The sequence below is a fragment of the Salvia hispanica genome, chromosome 2 (assembly GCF_029641045.1).
Source record: "Salvia hispanica isolate PSC_SH4W2 chromosome 2, Shi_PSC_v1, whole genome shotgun sequence".
Taxonomy (NCBI): Eukaryota; Viridiplantae; Streptophyta; class Magnoliopsida; order Lamiales; family Lamiaceae; genus Salvia; species Salvia hispanica.
In genome coordinates this window covers 12372858-12389162 of record NC_142693.1, presented here as the reverse complement: position 1 = coordinate 12389162, position 16305 = coordinate 12372858, and the positions used below count along the sequence as shown (strand labels likewise).

Below are 16305 nucleotides of genomic sequence, written 5' to 3'. Positions count from 1 at the left end.
TAGTAATGGCGCGCTATTATACCGCGAACATATAATGAATATCCGCTGCAAACTACGTTACTATTTTTTCCAGCGGACATTCTGTTACAATTCTGTCACTATTAGTAACAGACTTCCATCCGCTGCTAAATTCTGCTGCTAATCAGCGAATTTTTTGTAGTGATTGGCCTTTCGTTATTGATGACTTATTCAAAGAATTAATATCGAATATTGTATAAACAAGTCCTCATTATACAGTGTAGACTGAAAAGATGTACAATACAAAGATATATATAGAGCATGTTCTCATTTTATTCTAGCCTGGGTAAAAGGAATAGGCATCAAACATGATAAATACAAAGGTATTCAACATTGCAGCTGAAACTGGAAAGGATATATCCAGAGGAAGATGTATTCAAAATGTATTCAATTTTTTTGTCGTGAGATTACAGAGAGAACACCAAAATATATGCTACAAAGGGAAGTATCTAGAAAGGCTTAATCAACCTTACAAATTCTGTAACTGAAAGATGATTAAAACAACTAGTTGTAACTGAAAGTAACACTTCATGCCAAGCTCTCTTCATGTTCTCTTATGGTCACTTCCTTGTTTCATATCTTGGTGTCAATTGGCTCAACAACAGATTCGTTAACACGCCCCCTCAATTCTAGCGTGGACCTTGAAATTACTCCCAATTTATTTCGCAGCCGCGCAAAGAATTGTTTACCCAATGGCTTGGTAAGAATGTCCGCCACTTGATCAATTGTCGGCACATGTCTAAGCTCAAGTTCTTTTCCTATAACCTTGTCCTTCACAAAGTGAATGTCAAGCTCAATATGTTTTGTTCTCGCATGCAACACTGTGTTCGAAGCTAGCGCGATGGCACTTAAATTATCAACCCAGATAACCGCTGAATGTCTTGGCTTGATCTTCAGTTCTGTGAGCAATGAGTTCATCCATGAAACCTCTGAAGCTGCGTGGGTTAAGCTCCTGTACTCTGCCTCCGTGCTGGAACGTGAGACGACCGATTGCTTCTTTGCACACCAAGATATCAGGTTCCCTCCAAAGTAAGTACAATATCCACTAGTCGATCTCCTGTCGTCAACATCAGCTGCCCAATCCGAATCAGAAAAAGCTGTTATCCCTCCATCAGTTCTCTTAATGTGTATACCATAGTCAGGAGTGCCCGCAAGATATCTCAGAATCCGCTTCACAGCTTTCCAATGCGAGTCTAAAGGCGATGCCATATACTGGCTTACCTTATTCACAGCAAAGCTAATGTCTGGCCTGGTTATGGCTGCATATTGTAGCGCTCCAACTGTGCTTCTATACAATTTACCATCAATGGTGGGAGCTCCAACGTTTTTGCTCAACTCACAACTTGAGACCATAGGTGTTGGACATCCTTTAGCATCTTCCATCTTGACTTTCTTTAGAAGATCTTTGATGTATGTGGCTTGATTCAAATGTAGGCCCTGGGAAGTTCTCGCAACTTCAACTCCTAAGAAATGATTGACCTCCCCAAGATCTTTTAAAGAAAAATGATTGCTAAGCTGATCAATAACCAGTCGGAGAGAAGAAGGAACATTCCCAGTAATAAGCATATCATCGACATATATTAATATGTAGACTACCTCGGTGTCATTGCAGCGGAAGAAGAGGGATGCATCTGCTTTAGACTGTTTGAAGCCAAGAGAGAGCAGAACAGAGTGCACAGTATAAAACCAAGCCCGAGAGGCCTGCTTGAGACCATAGATAGCCTTATTCAATTTGCAGACCAACAGGGGAGAACCTTGTTCGAAACCCACAGGCTGCCGTATATAGATGTCTTCCTTTAAGTCCCCATGAAGAAACGCATTATTAACATCAAGGTGGGTAATTGACCAACCTCGAGACACGGCAATGCTAAGAATCAACCGAATGGTGGTTGGTTTCACAACCGGACTAAACGTTTCATTGAAATCAAAACCTGGTTGTTGGGAAAATCCTTGGGCAACAAGGCGAGCTTTGTACCTTGCTATACAACCATTGATGTGCTTTTTAATCTTGAATATCCATGTGCAACCAATGAGGTTCTTACCGGGAGGCAAAACAGTAAGTACCCAAGTCTTATTCTTGAGAAGGGCAAGAAACTCTTCAAGCATTGCTTGCTTCCAAACAGGTATGAGGAGAGCAGCTAGAACAGAAGAAGGAAGAGAGACAGGGAGTATAGCAGCATAGGCTTTGGGTTTAAAAATGCCGGCCTTTGAACGAGTGACCATGTGATGTGTACGAGTGGTGGCTGGTTGGGAAGTATTTTGTGAAGACGAAGAGGTATTTTCTGAAAGTGCAGAGGGTGTTTCTGAAGGTGCAGATACAGGAGGAGAAGATTGTGAAATAAGTGGTGAGGATATTTGTAGAGGAGATGAAGTAGGAGCAGAGTGTGTGTTTGAAGATGACTTTTCAAGAGGGAAAAATTGTGAGGGAGGAGAAGGTGAAGTCCAAGTAAGAGGACTAGGCTGATTTATGACAGAGGAAGAAGACATTGTTTTTGACCGAAAAGGGAAAACAACTTCATCGAACAAGATATCTCTAGTAATGATAACTTTACCACTAGGAAGGAGGGCTTTGTAACCTTTATGAAATGGACTATAACCGAGGAAAGTAGCAGCTGCTGATCTTTCTTGAAGCTTATGCTTATTATAAGGACGAAGGAAAGGATAACACAAACACCCAAAGACCTTGAGACTATGGTAGTTTGGTTTAGAATTGAACAATTTTTCAAAAGGAGAAACATGATGGATTATCCTTGATGACACAAGATTTATCAAGTAAGTAGCAGTCACAAAGGCATCATCCCAAAATCGATGAGGTAGACCTGCTTGATTCAAAAGAGACAAACCCATTTCAACAATATGTCGATGTTTCCTCTCGGCTAGACCATTTTGTTGAGGGGTATACGGGCAAGATAAAGTATGGAGAATGCCTGAATCTTTGAGAAAGCTTGTCAATCCCTGATACTCCCCTCCCCAATCTGACTGTACCCTCTTAATGGAGCAAGAGAATTGAGTTTCAACAAAAACTTTAAAGTGCTTAAAAGCAGAATACAGATCACTCTTATGTTTGAGGAGATAGATCCAAGTGAACCTACTATACTCATCGATGAAAGAGACATAGTAATGATAACCATTTCTTGAAGTAATTGGAGAAGGTCCCCACAAATCACTATGTATAACTTGCAGAGGAGCGGTCAAAACAGAATCAGAAGGATAATATGGCAATCTATGAGACTTTGAAACACAACAAGAATGACAAAGATCAGCTTCATTCATTGATTGAAATGGAATATTACAGCTTTTCAGAGATAACTTAACAGCATCTAAACTAGAGTGACCAAGCCTTTGATGCCATAAGGCTAGGCTGGAAGATTTGGACACAAGATGAGACTGCATAGATACCGAGCAAACAAGAGGTGAACTGCATGTTTTATTGGAGAGATGAGGAGTGAGCTTCTCTTTATTGGAATCATTGGTTGTATTTGCAGAAGGAGAGGGAATGAAGAACTGATAAAGACCTTGTTCAAGTGTGCCCTTGAGAACGACCTCCTTGGTGACCTGATTTTTGACAAAACATAGAGTAGGGTGGAATTCAAAAAACACATTATTGTCTTTCGCGAATTGAGAAACACTCATAAGATTTTTTGTTATAGCAGGCACATGGAGCAGATTTTTAAGGAGAAGAGATTTTGAAGAACATGAAGCATTAGGCAGGATATGAGATTGTCCTATGTGTGCTATTTTAACCCCCAAGCCATTACCAAGGTGGAGTTGTTTACCTCCGTTGTATTCAGCACTGATATTCAGATTATTGAGATCATTCGTGACATGGTTGGTAGCTCCAGAATCCGGATACCACTGTGTGACAGAACTTCCCTCGAAGTTGTAATCAGATGGAGAAGCTACAGATAGAGCAGGCTGAAAGGAAGGACCCCGTGCCTGAGCAACATTAGCTGAAGGGTTGCCCTGTTGTTGTCGATGCATCTGATTCTGAGGCGGAGCTGGAGCAAAGTTATGCTCAAAGCGGTGCCAACATCTATCCGCTCCGTGGCCAGGCTTTTGACAGAGTTGACAAATTACTTTATTCCCAAAATTTCTGCCTCCACGACCACCTCGACCAGATCTCATACCCCCTCGGCCATCATTTCTTGCAACATATCCTCCTCGAGATTGTTGACTGAAGCCTTCTCTTTTCGGTTGAGATTGAAAAGCTACATTCAAAGAGGGTTGAGACCCTTCCAAACTCACCGCAGACTGCTTCGCTGCCTCGAGTCGAGTTTCAAAGCTCAGTAAGAGAGCTGCCACATCTGGCACCGTCCAGGCAAAGTCATCTCTGGAGGTGACCATGACCATCACCGAGTCATACTCTGGCCCCAATCCTGCAAGGATGTGCAGAATCTGTTCATCGTCAGTCACGCGACAACCAGCAGAACCCAATAAATCACAACATGTTTTCATTTTGCTCAAATACTCTGTCATTGATTGAGCATTTTTTTTCATTGTCTGGATTTGCAGCCTATATTGCATCATTTTGGCTTTTGATTGGCTTGCAAAGTGGACCTCCAGTGCCTTCCATATGTCCTTTGTTGAAGTTAAACCAACGATCAGCACCATAGTGCTCTCCGACAGCGTGGACTGGATCCATCCCGCAAGACGTCGGTCTTGGCGATGCCAAGCTAAAAAATCTGGATTAACCTTCATCTGGTCTGATCCCGCGACAGCCACCATTTTGGGTGGAATTTCTTGATCTCCAGTAAGATAGGATTCAAGTCCACATCCTTCAATTGTCGCAACGATTTGTTGCCTCCAAATAAGAAAATTTCCTTCGGTGAGCTTCACCGAGGTTCCATGGCTATGCGGCAAAGATGATACATCTATTTGTGGGGAAATAATTAGGTTGCTGGAAGTAGCATTTGAGTCCTCTGATTCTGCCATAATATCAAACTAAAGAACAGAGAAAAAAAAAATGAAAGAGACACAGAGTCAGGATCAAGATCCTGCTCTGATACCATAAAAGGAATAGGCATCAAACATGATAAATACAAAGGTATTCAACATTGCAGCTGAAACTGGAAAGGATATATCCAGAGGAAGATGTATTCAAAATGTATTCAATTTTTTTGTCGTGAGATTACAGAGAGAACACCAAAATATATGCTACAAAGGGAAGTATCTAGAAAGGCTTAATCAACCTTACAAATTCTGTAACTGAAAGATGATTAAAACAACTAGTTGTAACTGAAAGTAACACTTCATGCCAAGCTCTCTTCATGTTCTCTTATGGTCACTTCCTTGTTTCATATCTTGGTGTCAATTGGCTCAACAACAGATTCGTTAACACTGGGTGCTTTCGATTTTGATTTATTTTGTGAATTAAAAACTTGTAATTTCGCGAATCGTTGTATGTTTCTACACTTGTATGGGTATGGTTATGGTTATGGTATGCAGTATGCTATATGAGGTAAAGGCCCTAATAAATACACAAATGTTGTAACCTATGTGTTGATGTTCATTTTAGTACTGTATTTGCCGATGAGGCAAATAATGGAGGGCCTGATGTTGGAAATTGAAATTAAAAAATAACATGTAATTACCCTACTTAAGGGAAAACTGAAATTATAAATAAATCTCACGGGCTATACATATTATCATCAATTGGTTTTAGGATGAAACCTAGGGATTTCTATAGTGGTATCAGAGGCCACTGATTTTGGGCTAAAATTAACTGACCCAACAGTATATCTGCGCTAAAACCGAAAAAAATGACTAACCCAACAGTATATTTGGGCTTAAAATTTTGGCCAATAGCCCAACCGATCGAAAAAAAAATAAAAAATAAAAAATTAGACTAGTCGTCCAAACAATAAAAAAAAAAGTCCTCCAAACAATAAAAAAAAAGTTCGAACCCCTACAAGGTTCACCTTGAAGGGTTTGAGGAAGGATGTTAGAAATTGAAACTAAAAAATAAACATATAATTATTCCACATCGGTGTTAAAAGAAAACTAAAACTATATATAGATCTCATAGCACCCATGGATTTCTATCACTTGATAATTTTTTTAGGCTCCTCCATCGCATACGCACACACAAATATGAATGAGATAAAAATTGAAAAATAAAAATGTCTGAGGTAAAATGAGTCAAATGACTCCACGTCGAGTACACTATGTAAAGCATTTTATGAATTTTAGGATTTAAAGTATAAATATACATAGTCACAAACAAGCAATACATATCTTAATAAAAACTTCTAAACTAGTCAAAACATAGTAGTACTTTCTATATAATGAAGCTATAAAATACTTGAAAGTGCATAAAATAGAGGGGCCGGATCTTCATCGATATGTGATTCACAGCAACACAATCTTTAAATTTCTAATTTTTTTAAAAAAATGATGTAGAAGTAATTAATCTACAGTGATTATGAGCAGAATATATAGGCTTATAGAGACGGAGGCGGTGATCTTACTTAAATCATGGCCCAATAGTTAAGGTTCAATCCATCAAGTATGGCTAAGTGCAATTTTAAAAGATGATAAAATCCACTCATTTAAACAAAATGAAATTTCTACATACCGACATACGCATACTGACGAAAAATATGTTGTGGTGATATTTAACTATTTGGCCTCGTGAAAAAAGATAATACGCCATTTATTTTTGAAAAGTATGAACAAATAATTGGGTATGAATTTCATTGCATAATTTGTAAATTAAAAGAGAAGTAGAGAAATGAAATTAGTGTAAGTAGAGAGTGAGATCCACATTATTAGTGGTATAGTTGAATTTTTAAAATTAGAAAGTTCATTCTTTCGTGAACGAACTAAAAGGGAAATAGTTCATATTTGTTATTACTGAATTTTATAAACAGCAAATAAAAATCGATAGGATTTACACATCACCTATCTCATAGATTGAAGAACTAGTACCGATCTAGAAATCGTACAAGTTCACTTATTCCATACACCTAATTATTGTGACATACTAATAATCACAATACAAGCCAAACGTACAAAGTAACAATAGGCCCTAAAGGAACCACAACAACTTAATCACGGGCCGTACTACTTAGGGGTCACCATGGACAAACGTAAGCCCTTGTCCGCGGGCTGAGCGTCACGGGCCGAGCGTAAGCACACGTCCATGGCCGCAGTGAGCTCATATGGTGGCTCGTCTTTAGCCAACCACTGCTCCACCGCGAAATTCTGTTGGGAACACGGGCTTTGGAGCCCAAAAGCACTCACTTTCACAAACTCACAATACCAACCGGCATATGGGCCGGACCCATCCGAAGTAAGGTTCAATCCGCAAATCGGGCCCGTGAGACACGGGCCTTTCCCGCCAAAGATGTTGAGCTCGCCAGTCTCGAAGTAGTTAAATCCCGGGCCCATGAGGCCCCAGTCCTCGAGATTTGGGATCTCGAGTTGGGCCCCCAAAGCATCGGACAGGGTGAGGCCTATCGTGGAGTGGGTTCCGGCCTTTTTGACAGAGCCTGTTTGGATATATATGCCATACAAACATTCTTCATCTGCCTGCTTTTTTTATAAGAAATTTGCAAATGATAATTAAGAAATTTGGATCCATTAAAAAATAAAAGTTGAATGCATGCTATAACAGTTGCTACATTGCATCGAGAAATTAAAGCAGAAATATACACTAAAAAAAGTTGGATTACCAATATCTCGGTAATTACCGATGGAAAATAGTGTTATCAACATATTATTATTAACATAATTTCGGACGGAATGCCCATACTCCACAGCTAAAATTTTTCTACCGGCACGTAAATTAACACGTAAATTATTGATGGCAATTCACTGTTTACCTACGGAAAAATGAGAATTATCGACGGAAATTTCCGGGTAATTTAGTGATATTTCAAGAGGTTAACGAAACATGACCTTAAATAACACATAAATTGAAACCTGACCTTAAAGATACTACAAAGAGACTGCTTACTTACACTTGAGTAGATGAAGAAGGAGAAAAGGATGAGGAGATTGAAGCTGAGATATTTCAGACCCATAATCTTCTTGGAATTCATTCTTTTTTGTGTCAATTATTGAGGTGTGTATTACTGTGATCATCTCCACCCCTATAAATACAAAAAATTGCAACGTTATGCAATTATTTTCTAATTTGTCTGTTTTGGTCCTTTTCCTTTTTGTCTGTTGAGGGAGAAGGTTAGGAAAAACACGTGGGTTTTATCTCTACCTACATTTCACTGCCACGCCTAAGCATTTACTACCATGTACTCCCTCCGTCCCATATTTGGAGTCATTTATTGTTATGGTTCGAATTTTAAGAAAGAGTTAAAGTGTATAATAAATGAAGTGAGATGTTGGAGTGTGTAATAAATGAAGTGAGATGGTGGAGTTGGTTGAAGGTGGGTCCCTTTTGACTTTTGATTTATTTTAATGTAGATAATGGTATTTTTATATAATTTTAATGAAGAATGAGGTAAAATTGTATGACCAAATATGAAAAATTCTAAAAGTGACTCTTAAACTGGGACTAATTTTTATGGCAAAAAGTGACTCTTAATCTGGGATGTATGGAGTATATATAGAGGAAATAAATTTTCTACGAGATTCACTGGCCTAATCAAACTTTTATTGTTTGTTAGATATGTGACTTTCAAAAATAGCATTTTCTTAAATCATTTAGAAATTACAACCTATACTGTTTATAGAGAATTAAAATAAAATTCATTTGAAAATATGGCAATGCAAGCTTATAAGCACAAAAAGTCACACAGCAAAAAAAACTCAAATTTATAATAACAAAGTACAAAAATTATACCCTCTAATTTTTCGTTTTATTCGGGCTAACCACATCACATTATCTTCAACACTTTTCGTATAGACCAATTTACATACATAACTGGACACATTAATTTACCTATAATCTGAATTAGTTCTACAGTAACCTACGCTGACGCCCGACGCCCTTGTTGAAGATATGTAATTTGAGAAAAAACAGTAGAAGTTGGAATTGGGATAAGAAATGTGGGGATATGAAGACAATAATAATATACTAGTAGATTTTTTGTGGTCGCGAGAATCCCACTCATTTAACAAAGTTGACGTGATGGATTAAACTTATTTTCTTAAATTGAATATGAAAACAACAGTTTATAACATTTGTATATAAGATCAATGTGAAATGAATTTACACATTGAAAAATTATAAACCACTAAATCTCTAAAGATCTTATAATCTCTGATTAGTTGTAGTTAGTAATTTAAGGAGAGTTAGCAATTAATCACAATCCCTCCCTCGTGAAGCAACTCTAGCTTATTTTGGAAGACGAGATTTGACAATTTTAAACAAAATATTCGCTACTGGAGTATCAAATTGAAAAAAAATAAATAAAATATAAACTACAGTTCTATATAATATTTAATTATTTTTTATGGTAATGCATCAGAGTTTTGGTTAAATAATGTTAATAGATAATAAAATAATAGAAATTTTATTGAGGCTAGCCACATCACATTAGCTTCAACAATTTCGTATAGACCGATTTACATACATAGTATATATGCTCTGCAACTAGACACATTAATTTACCTATAATCTGATTTAGTTCTATAATTTAATCTCCACCGACGTCCTTGTTGAAGATATGTTTTATTTGAGAAAAAAAGTAGAAGTTGGAATTGGGATAAAAAAATGTGGGGATATGAAGAAAATAATAATAATAATATAATATGCTAATTTTTTTTGTGGTTGTGAGAATCACTCATTTAACAAAGTTCACGTGATGGATTAAACTTATTTTATTAAACGAGGGGAGTGTTATATTACTAACTTAATAATTAATTGCTAATTATAATTTAATAATAGTCATTAGATATTCTAAATTAGAGGTCTAGATCATGAACCACAAAATGTCAATATGATCAACAAAAAACGTCAATAAGGCCATATGATTAATTCCAAAAAATATCAATAGGGGTATTAATGTCAAGTTAGTTATAACTAACTTTTAAAAGAAATCCCAAAACTTTAAATTCATATAACCTATATCAAATTAAAGATAAATTTATAAGGATTCCAACGATATACTACATGCATACGTTCCGACGTCAAAATTTGAAAAAATATATCTAGAATTTTCGTATTTTTCGTACACAAGTTAATGTCAATGCAGCTAAGATAATATGTCAACATAAAGCATATACAATGTCAATCCTAAATTGTGTTGACATTCTCAAAGCATTGTGTTGATATTTTCGAAACACTATATTGACATTTTCATCCAAAACTCTAATTTGAGGTTTTTTTTTAATTTTTTTCGATTTAATTAATAAAAATGAAAATTACACGTGGCAAATTGTAGACCACACGTTTTCTAATATCATATGGCCTTAAATTAGTTGTAGTTAGCAATTAAATGATGAGTTAACAATTGATCACTCCCCCTTAAATGAATATGTAAACAACAGTTTATAACATTTGTATATAAGATCAATGTGAAACTAGGATATATTATGCTCTGTAAGGGGAGTGTTATATTGCTAACTCAATACCTAATTGCTAACTACAACTAAAAAATAGCCATTAAATATTCAAATTAAGGGTCTAGATCATTAACCAAGAAATATCAATACGAGCAAAAAAAACGTCAATAAAGCCATAGGATTAATTCCATAAAATATCAATAGGGGTATTAATGTCAATTAACTACATGTTTAGTTATAACTAACTTTTAAAAGAAATCCCAAAACTTTAAATTTATATAACATATATCAAATTAAAGATAATTTTATAAGGATTTCAACGATATCATATATGCATATGTTCTGACGTCAAAATTTGAAAAAAAATTGATTTTTCAATTTTTTCGTAAAGCAGAAATGTCAACATACTATATAAAATATGTCAATATAATACATGTAGAATGTCAATATAAGCAATGGGTTAACATTCTTAAAGCATCGTGTTGACATTCTCAAAGCATTGTGTTGATATTTCCGAAACACTATATTGACATTTTCATCTAAAACCCTAATTTGGCGTTTTTTTTTATCTTTTTTTATTTTATTAATAAAAACGAAAATTACACGTGGCAAATTGTAGACCACACGTTTTCTAAAATCTTATAGCCTTAAATTAGTTGTAGTTAGCAATTAAATGATGAGTTAGCAATTGATCACTCCCCCTCTGTAATAGTTTTATTTATTCATAATTAGTGAACAACATTTTTGGTATTCAAAATTTCCCATAATATTAGTCTTTTCTTTTATAAAAAAAAATATTTTAATATTAGAGAATAGTTTAATTACCAAAATTGTCGTAGTTCACTGAAATCATGTAAGAAAATATTAAAATAGATTTCACACAACACATAGTAAATTTTACACCCGAACCACAACAAAGAATAAACTTTGTAGTAGAAATTAAATATATAAATAAAATTACTTGGTTATCTCTAAATTTATTTTAGTAAATTATAGATTTATCTATAAACAGTTAAGCACTATATAAATTTTATTCCATCTTAGTAGTATTTTGCTAAAAATAATTTTCATAATTTAATAATTTATATTGTAAGAATGATATGTAGGTTTATAATTTATATTGTAAGAATGATATGTAGGTTTAATTTACTATTTCCAATTAAGTGATATAGTATATAATTATTTGGTAGACTTCATTATTTTCTTAAACAGGCTTAACTGTTAATAAATATAATTAAAATTGTAGATTTTAACAAATCTGTATACTTAAATTAAAAAAAATTAATATAAAACTGATAAATTAATTAATAATAAATAATTATAAACATAATTTTCAAACTATTTTAGTTAATTTAAAATAAAAAATTACTAATATATGCTATTTAGGTACATTATAAATGTAGTTTTAGTGAATTATATTTTTGGTATCTAAGTTTTGCATAAAATTAAAAAATTATTTTGAAAAAAAAAGATTAAAATGTCCTTTAAGAACTTACGAATATTTTATATTAAAAATAATCCTAAAAGTGCAAAGTCATTCTTGCAATATAACCAAAAAATCGAGAGATGTGGGGGGAATTCTTTTTAAAATGGGAGCCACATAATATGATAGCACTGTTTAAATAAGTTTACTGAATTGAACAATTAAACCTTAGATTTTTTGGTAATTTCCATATATGGCTCTCCACTTGTCATAAATTTATTGAGCAGACATACCACGTCATATTCCAAGTGGCATGTCTTGAGCAGCGAATATTTTCTCACAAGATATGCCAAAACAGCTAGCAACTCTGGTTAAATGCAAATAATGATGATTGGTTGCTTAATGAAAATCTATATAAATAAAGGGTAGAAGATTAACTCATTGGCAACCCAATTAAATCATCATAGGATTCATAGCATTGCTGAAACCTTTGAACCCCTTAGGCTGCAAAAATGTCTTGTAATATCTCCAACAAAGTAGTTTCATTTACCAATCCAATCGGACCCTAGAGGTAGATGTCTTGTTGTTACGTAAAATTCTACGGATGAAAAAAAACTTTAAATGATACCAAGACAATTTTTTACTTGGAGCCCAAGCTGATATTGAAGTGGTGTTTGGTTTTTGGTTCACATGGGACCAACTATATGAGCGGTTACAATCATTGATATGTCGATACCAAACATTTAGAAAGGTTGTACTTGTTCATAGTATGTTTTGGGATGTCTATGCAAACACTATAACTTCTTCGTAAAATGTGTAGAAAGATGTTTTCAAGGTTTGTAGTTTATTTAAGATCAGGTTTGCACTGCTCTTAAATTAGAAAAATATGAGGTTTTTTCTTAAATAAAATATAAACCTTGAAAATGTTTTTCCACACTTTTTCAGAAGCGGTTATAATGTTTGCGTAGACATCCCAGAACTTACCATGAACAACTGCAACCCTTCTCAATGTTTGGTATCAATATCCCAATGATTGTAGCCGCTCGTATAGTTGGTCCCATGTGAACCGGAAACCAAACTCCACTTCAATATTAGCTTGGGCTTCTAGTCAAAAATATTTTGGTATCATGATTCCTTTCCAATTTAGAGTTTTCTGCATCAGCAGAATTGTACGTAATAACAAGGCATCTACATCTGGGGTCCAATTGGATTGGTAAAAGAAACTACTTTGTTCGGGAAGATTACAAAGTATTTTTGCGGCCAAAACGTTCAAAGGTTTCATCAATGTTATGAGCATTTAATTCAGTTGATGAGAAGTTAATCTTAACTCTTGTTTATGTATTTTTCATTAAACAATCAATCATCCGTATTTACATTTAACAAAAGTAGTTAGTTATTTCCGATAGAAATTCATGGGTTTCATCCTAAAACCAATTGGTTATAGGAGGAGGGGCCCATGAGACTTATATACTAGTTTAAGTTTTCTCTTGACACCGATGTGAGACAGTTATATGTTACTCCCTCCGTCCCGGATAATTTGGGTCACTTTGACCGGGCACGAGTTTTAAGAATTGTAATGAAAAATGGGTTGAAAAAGTTAGTGGAATGTGGGTCCTATCTTTATCTATTAGTTTTATAATAAAATGTGAGTAAGAATGAGTTAGTCGGAATATGGGGTCCACTACCAAAAATGGTAAAAGTGAAATGAGACAAATTATGTGGGACGGACCGAAATGGAAAACTTGGACGAATTATCTGGGACGGAGGGAGTATATTTTTAGTTTCAATTGCCAACACCCTCCCTCAAACCTTTCAAGGTGAATCTTGGAGGGGTTGGACTTTTTTTCTAATCGATTGGACAATCGGCCCAATTTTTTTACTTTTTTTTCGATCGGTTGGACCACTTGGCCCAAATTTTTAAGTCCAGATATACTGTTGGGTCAGTCATTTTTTTGGTTTCAGCCCAGATATACTACTGGGCCAGTTAAATAACCCAAATATACTGCTGGGTCAATTAAATTTGACCCACAGTCGGTGACCCGCTCTAATAACATGTTAAATGGTGTTATAAAACATTGTGGAAAGGAAGAGGGGAAGAAACAATTGTGTAGAATAGGATGATTATTTCATTGTATAAAACACCCTTTAAATAGGGATTACAAACAAGTAAATATGGTGGAACTTGTGCTCCAAGTATTCTTGGGCACCAAGCTAATGTGTTTCTTGTCTTCCAAGCTTTCTTGATCTCCAAGCTAATATCTTTTCCTTTTTCTATCACTCCCCCTCAAATTGAGTAGTGGGGTCTCCAATAATCAATTTGCAAAGAGCATATTCAAAAACCCTCTTGTTAACTGCCTTTGTCAAAATGTCATCATGTTGAACTGGATTCTCTGAGATGCTTATTGCAGCCTTGTTGTCACAGTATAGTCGACACTTTCTGCTAGGAGCTAAGCTGAGTTCATTCATCAGTCTTCTTAGCCACATTATCTCAGTCAATCCACTTTTGATTCCACAAAACTCTGCCTCAACACTCGAGAGGGCGACCACTTTCTGCTTTTTACTTCTCCAAGTCACCAAGTTACCTCCAACAAAGGTAAAGTACCCGGCGGTTGCCCTTCTATCATTAGGATTCTCTGCCCAATCAGCATCGGTGTACCCATGAATGTCAAGATTATCACTCTTAGAGAACAACACTCCATGTCCTGTTGTGCCTTTCAGATATCGGCAAATCCTGAGCACTGCTTCCATATGGTCCGTCTGTGGTTTATGCATGAACTGACTCACAACCCCTACGGCATAGGCAATATCTGGCCTAGTATACGATAAGTAGATAAGCATTCCAACTAGTCGCTGATATCGACTTCGATCGGTCAACTCGGCTTTATCATTAATCTGCAATCCATGATTAACCGCTATAGGCGTATCTGCCGGTTTACACTCTAGGAGACCCGTTTCTGCAAGGATGTCCAGGATGTATTTTCTCTGTCTAAAAAAAAAATCCCTTTTTGTGATCTTAACACCTCGATCCCGAGAAAATACTTGAGATCCCCTAAGTCTTTCAACTCAAACTCCCGAAACAGATTCCTCTTCAAGCTCTCAATCTCTTCCAAGTCGTCACCTGTGATAATCATGTCATCGACATATATGATTAAGCAAGTGATTTGATCTCCTTTCTTCTTCAAAATGAGAGTATGATCAGAGTTGCTCTGTTTATATCCATAACTAATCATTGCCCCAGCAAACTTTCCAAACCATACTCTTGGGGACTACTTCAACCCATATAAAGTTTTCCTCAGCCTACACCCTTCTCCTATCTTGAAGTCTGCTGCGAATCCTGGAGGGGCCTCCATATACACCTCTTCTTTTTTTTAGCTCACCATGAAGAAAGGCATTCGTCACATCGAATTGATGTAGTGGCCAATCTTTATTTGCCGCCACAGACAATAAGACTCGAATTGTGTTCATCTTGGCCACTGGGAAGAAAGTTTCTGAATAATCTACCCCATATGTCTGAGTATATCCCTTCGCGACTAGTCGTGCTTTGTACCTCTCAACTGAGCCGTCTGGTCTCCTCTTGATAGTGAAGACCCATCGGCTTCCTACAGGTCGCTTCCCATTAGGTAAGATGCATGTTTCCCAAGTGCTATTCTGGATCAGTGCATCTATTTCTTTTTGCATTGCCTCTCTCCAGTGCTTATGCCGCATAGCCTCTTCCCATGACTGTGGGATCTCTTCCTCCTCATACAGTGCCTTCTCAAATGCTTGAGCCATTTTTGACAGATGGCTCGTAACTAGGCAAGCAACAGAGTAGCGAGCCTTCCTGTTAATCCTCTCAGGTGTATATCTTTTTGGTGGAACTCCCTTGTTCTCCTGATGTGGAAGAATGTACCCCCCTGTGTCGGGGTCAATCCCTTCGACTTCTTCACTAGTGTCTCCATCTGTGTTTTCCACAACAGAGCATTCTTCTTCCTCTACACTTACATCATCAGTAGTAAAGGAAATTGGAGGAACAGGGTTATCAATACTTACATTGGATAGCCTCAACGGGGAAGTAGTTGGTTGAGTGTCACCTTCAGAAACGGACCGTCCTACTTCAGAGACTTGCTCAGTGGAATCGCTTACTGCCGCCTCTGTTAGGCCCACTTCGGGATTACTTGGCGTTGGCATCAGCGCTGATATCCAACTTAGCGGGTCCTTACTACTATTCTCCCCCTGACTGCTAAGGTGGGTATAAAAGTATTTGGTTTCAAGGAAATTGCAATTCATCGTGACAAACATTCGATTGATTTTAGGATCAAAGCACATATTCCCCTTTTGGTTTACCCCATATCCCACGAAGACACACTTAATTGCACAAGGAGAAAGTTTGGTTCGTTCATGTTTTGGGGTATGAACAAAAA

General features: G+C 36.2%; 1 protein-coding gene across 1 annotated transcript; it reads right to left on the bottom strand.

Annotated features, from left to right (window-relative positions):
- Positions 1-6840: 6840 nt before the first annotated feature.
- Positions 6841-8135, bottom strand: LOC125218127 (PLAT domain-containing protein 3-like). Its single transcript, XM_048119741.2, has 2 exons — positions 7980-8135; positions 6841-7548 (listed from the first exon to the last, which is right to left on the bottom strand). Exons 1-2 carry the CDS (start codon positions 8058-8060, stop codon positions 7081-7083), a joined length of 549 nt encoding a protein of 182 aa, XP_047975698.2. The 5' UTR covers positions 8061-8135; the 3' UTR covers positions 6841-7080.
- Between the last annotated feature and the right edge of the window lie 8170 nt (positions 8136-16305).

Excerpts from the sequence above, each read along its gene's own strand:
- LOC125218127 (XM_048119741.2), bottom strand. The coding sequence starts at position 8,060 with ATGAATTCCAAGAAGATTATGGGTCTGAAATATCTCAGCTTCAATCTC. Across the intron at positions 7,549-7,979 it reads CCTTCTTCATCTACTCAAGT|GCAGATGAAGAATGTTTGTA; the intron begins GTAAGTAAGCAG and ends TAAAAAAAGCAG.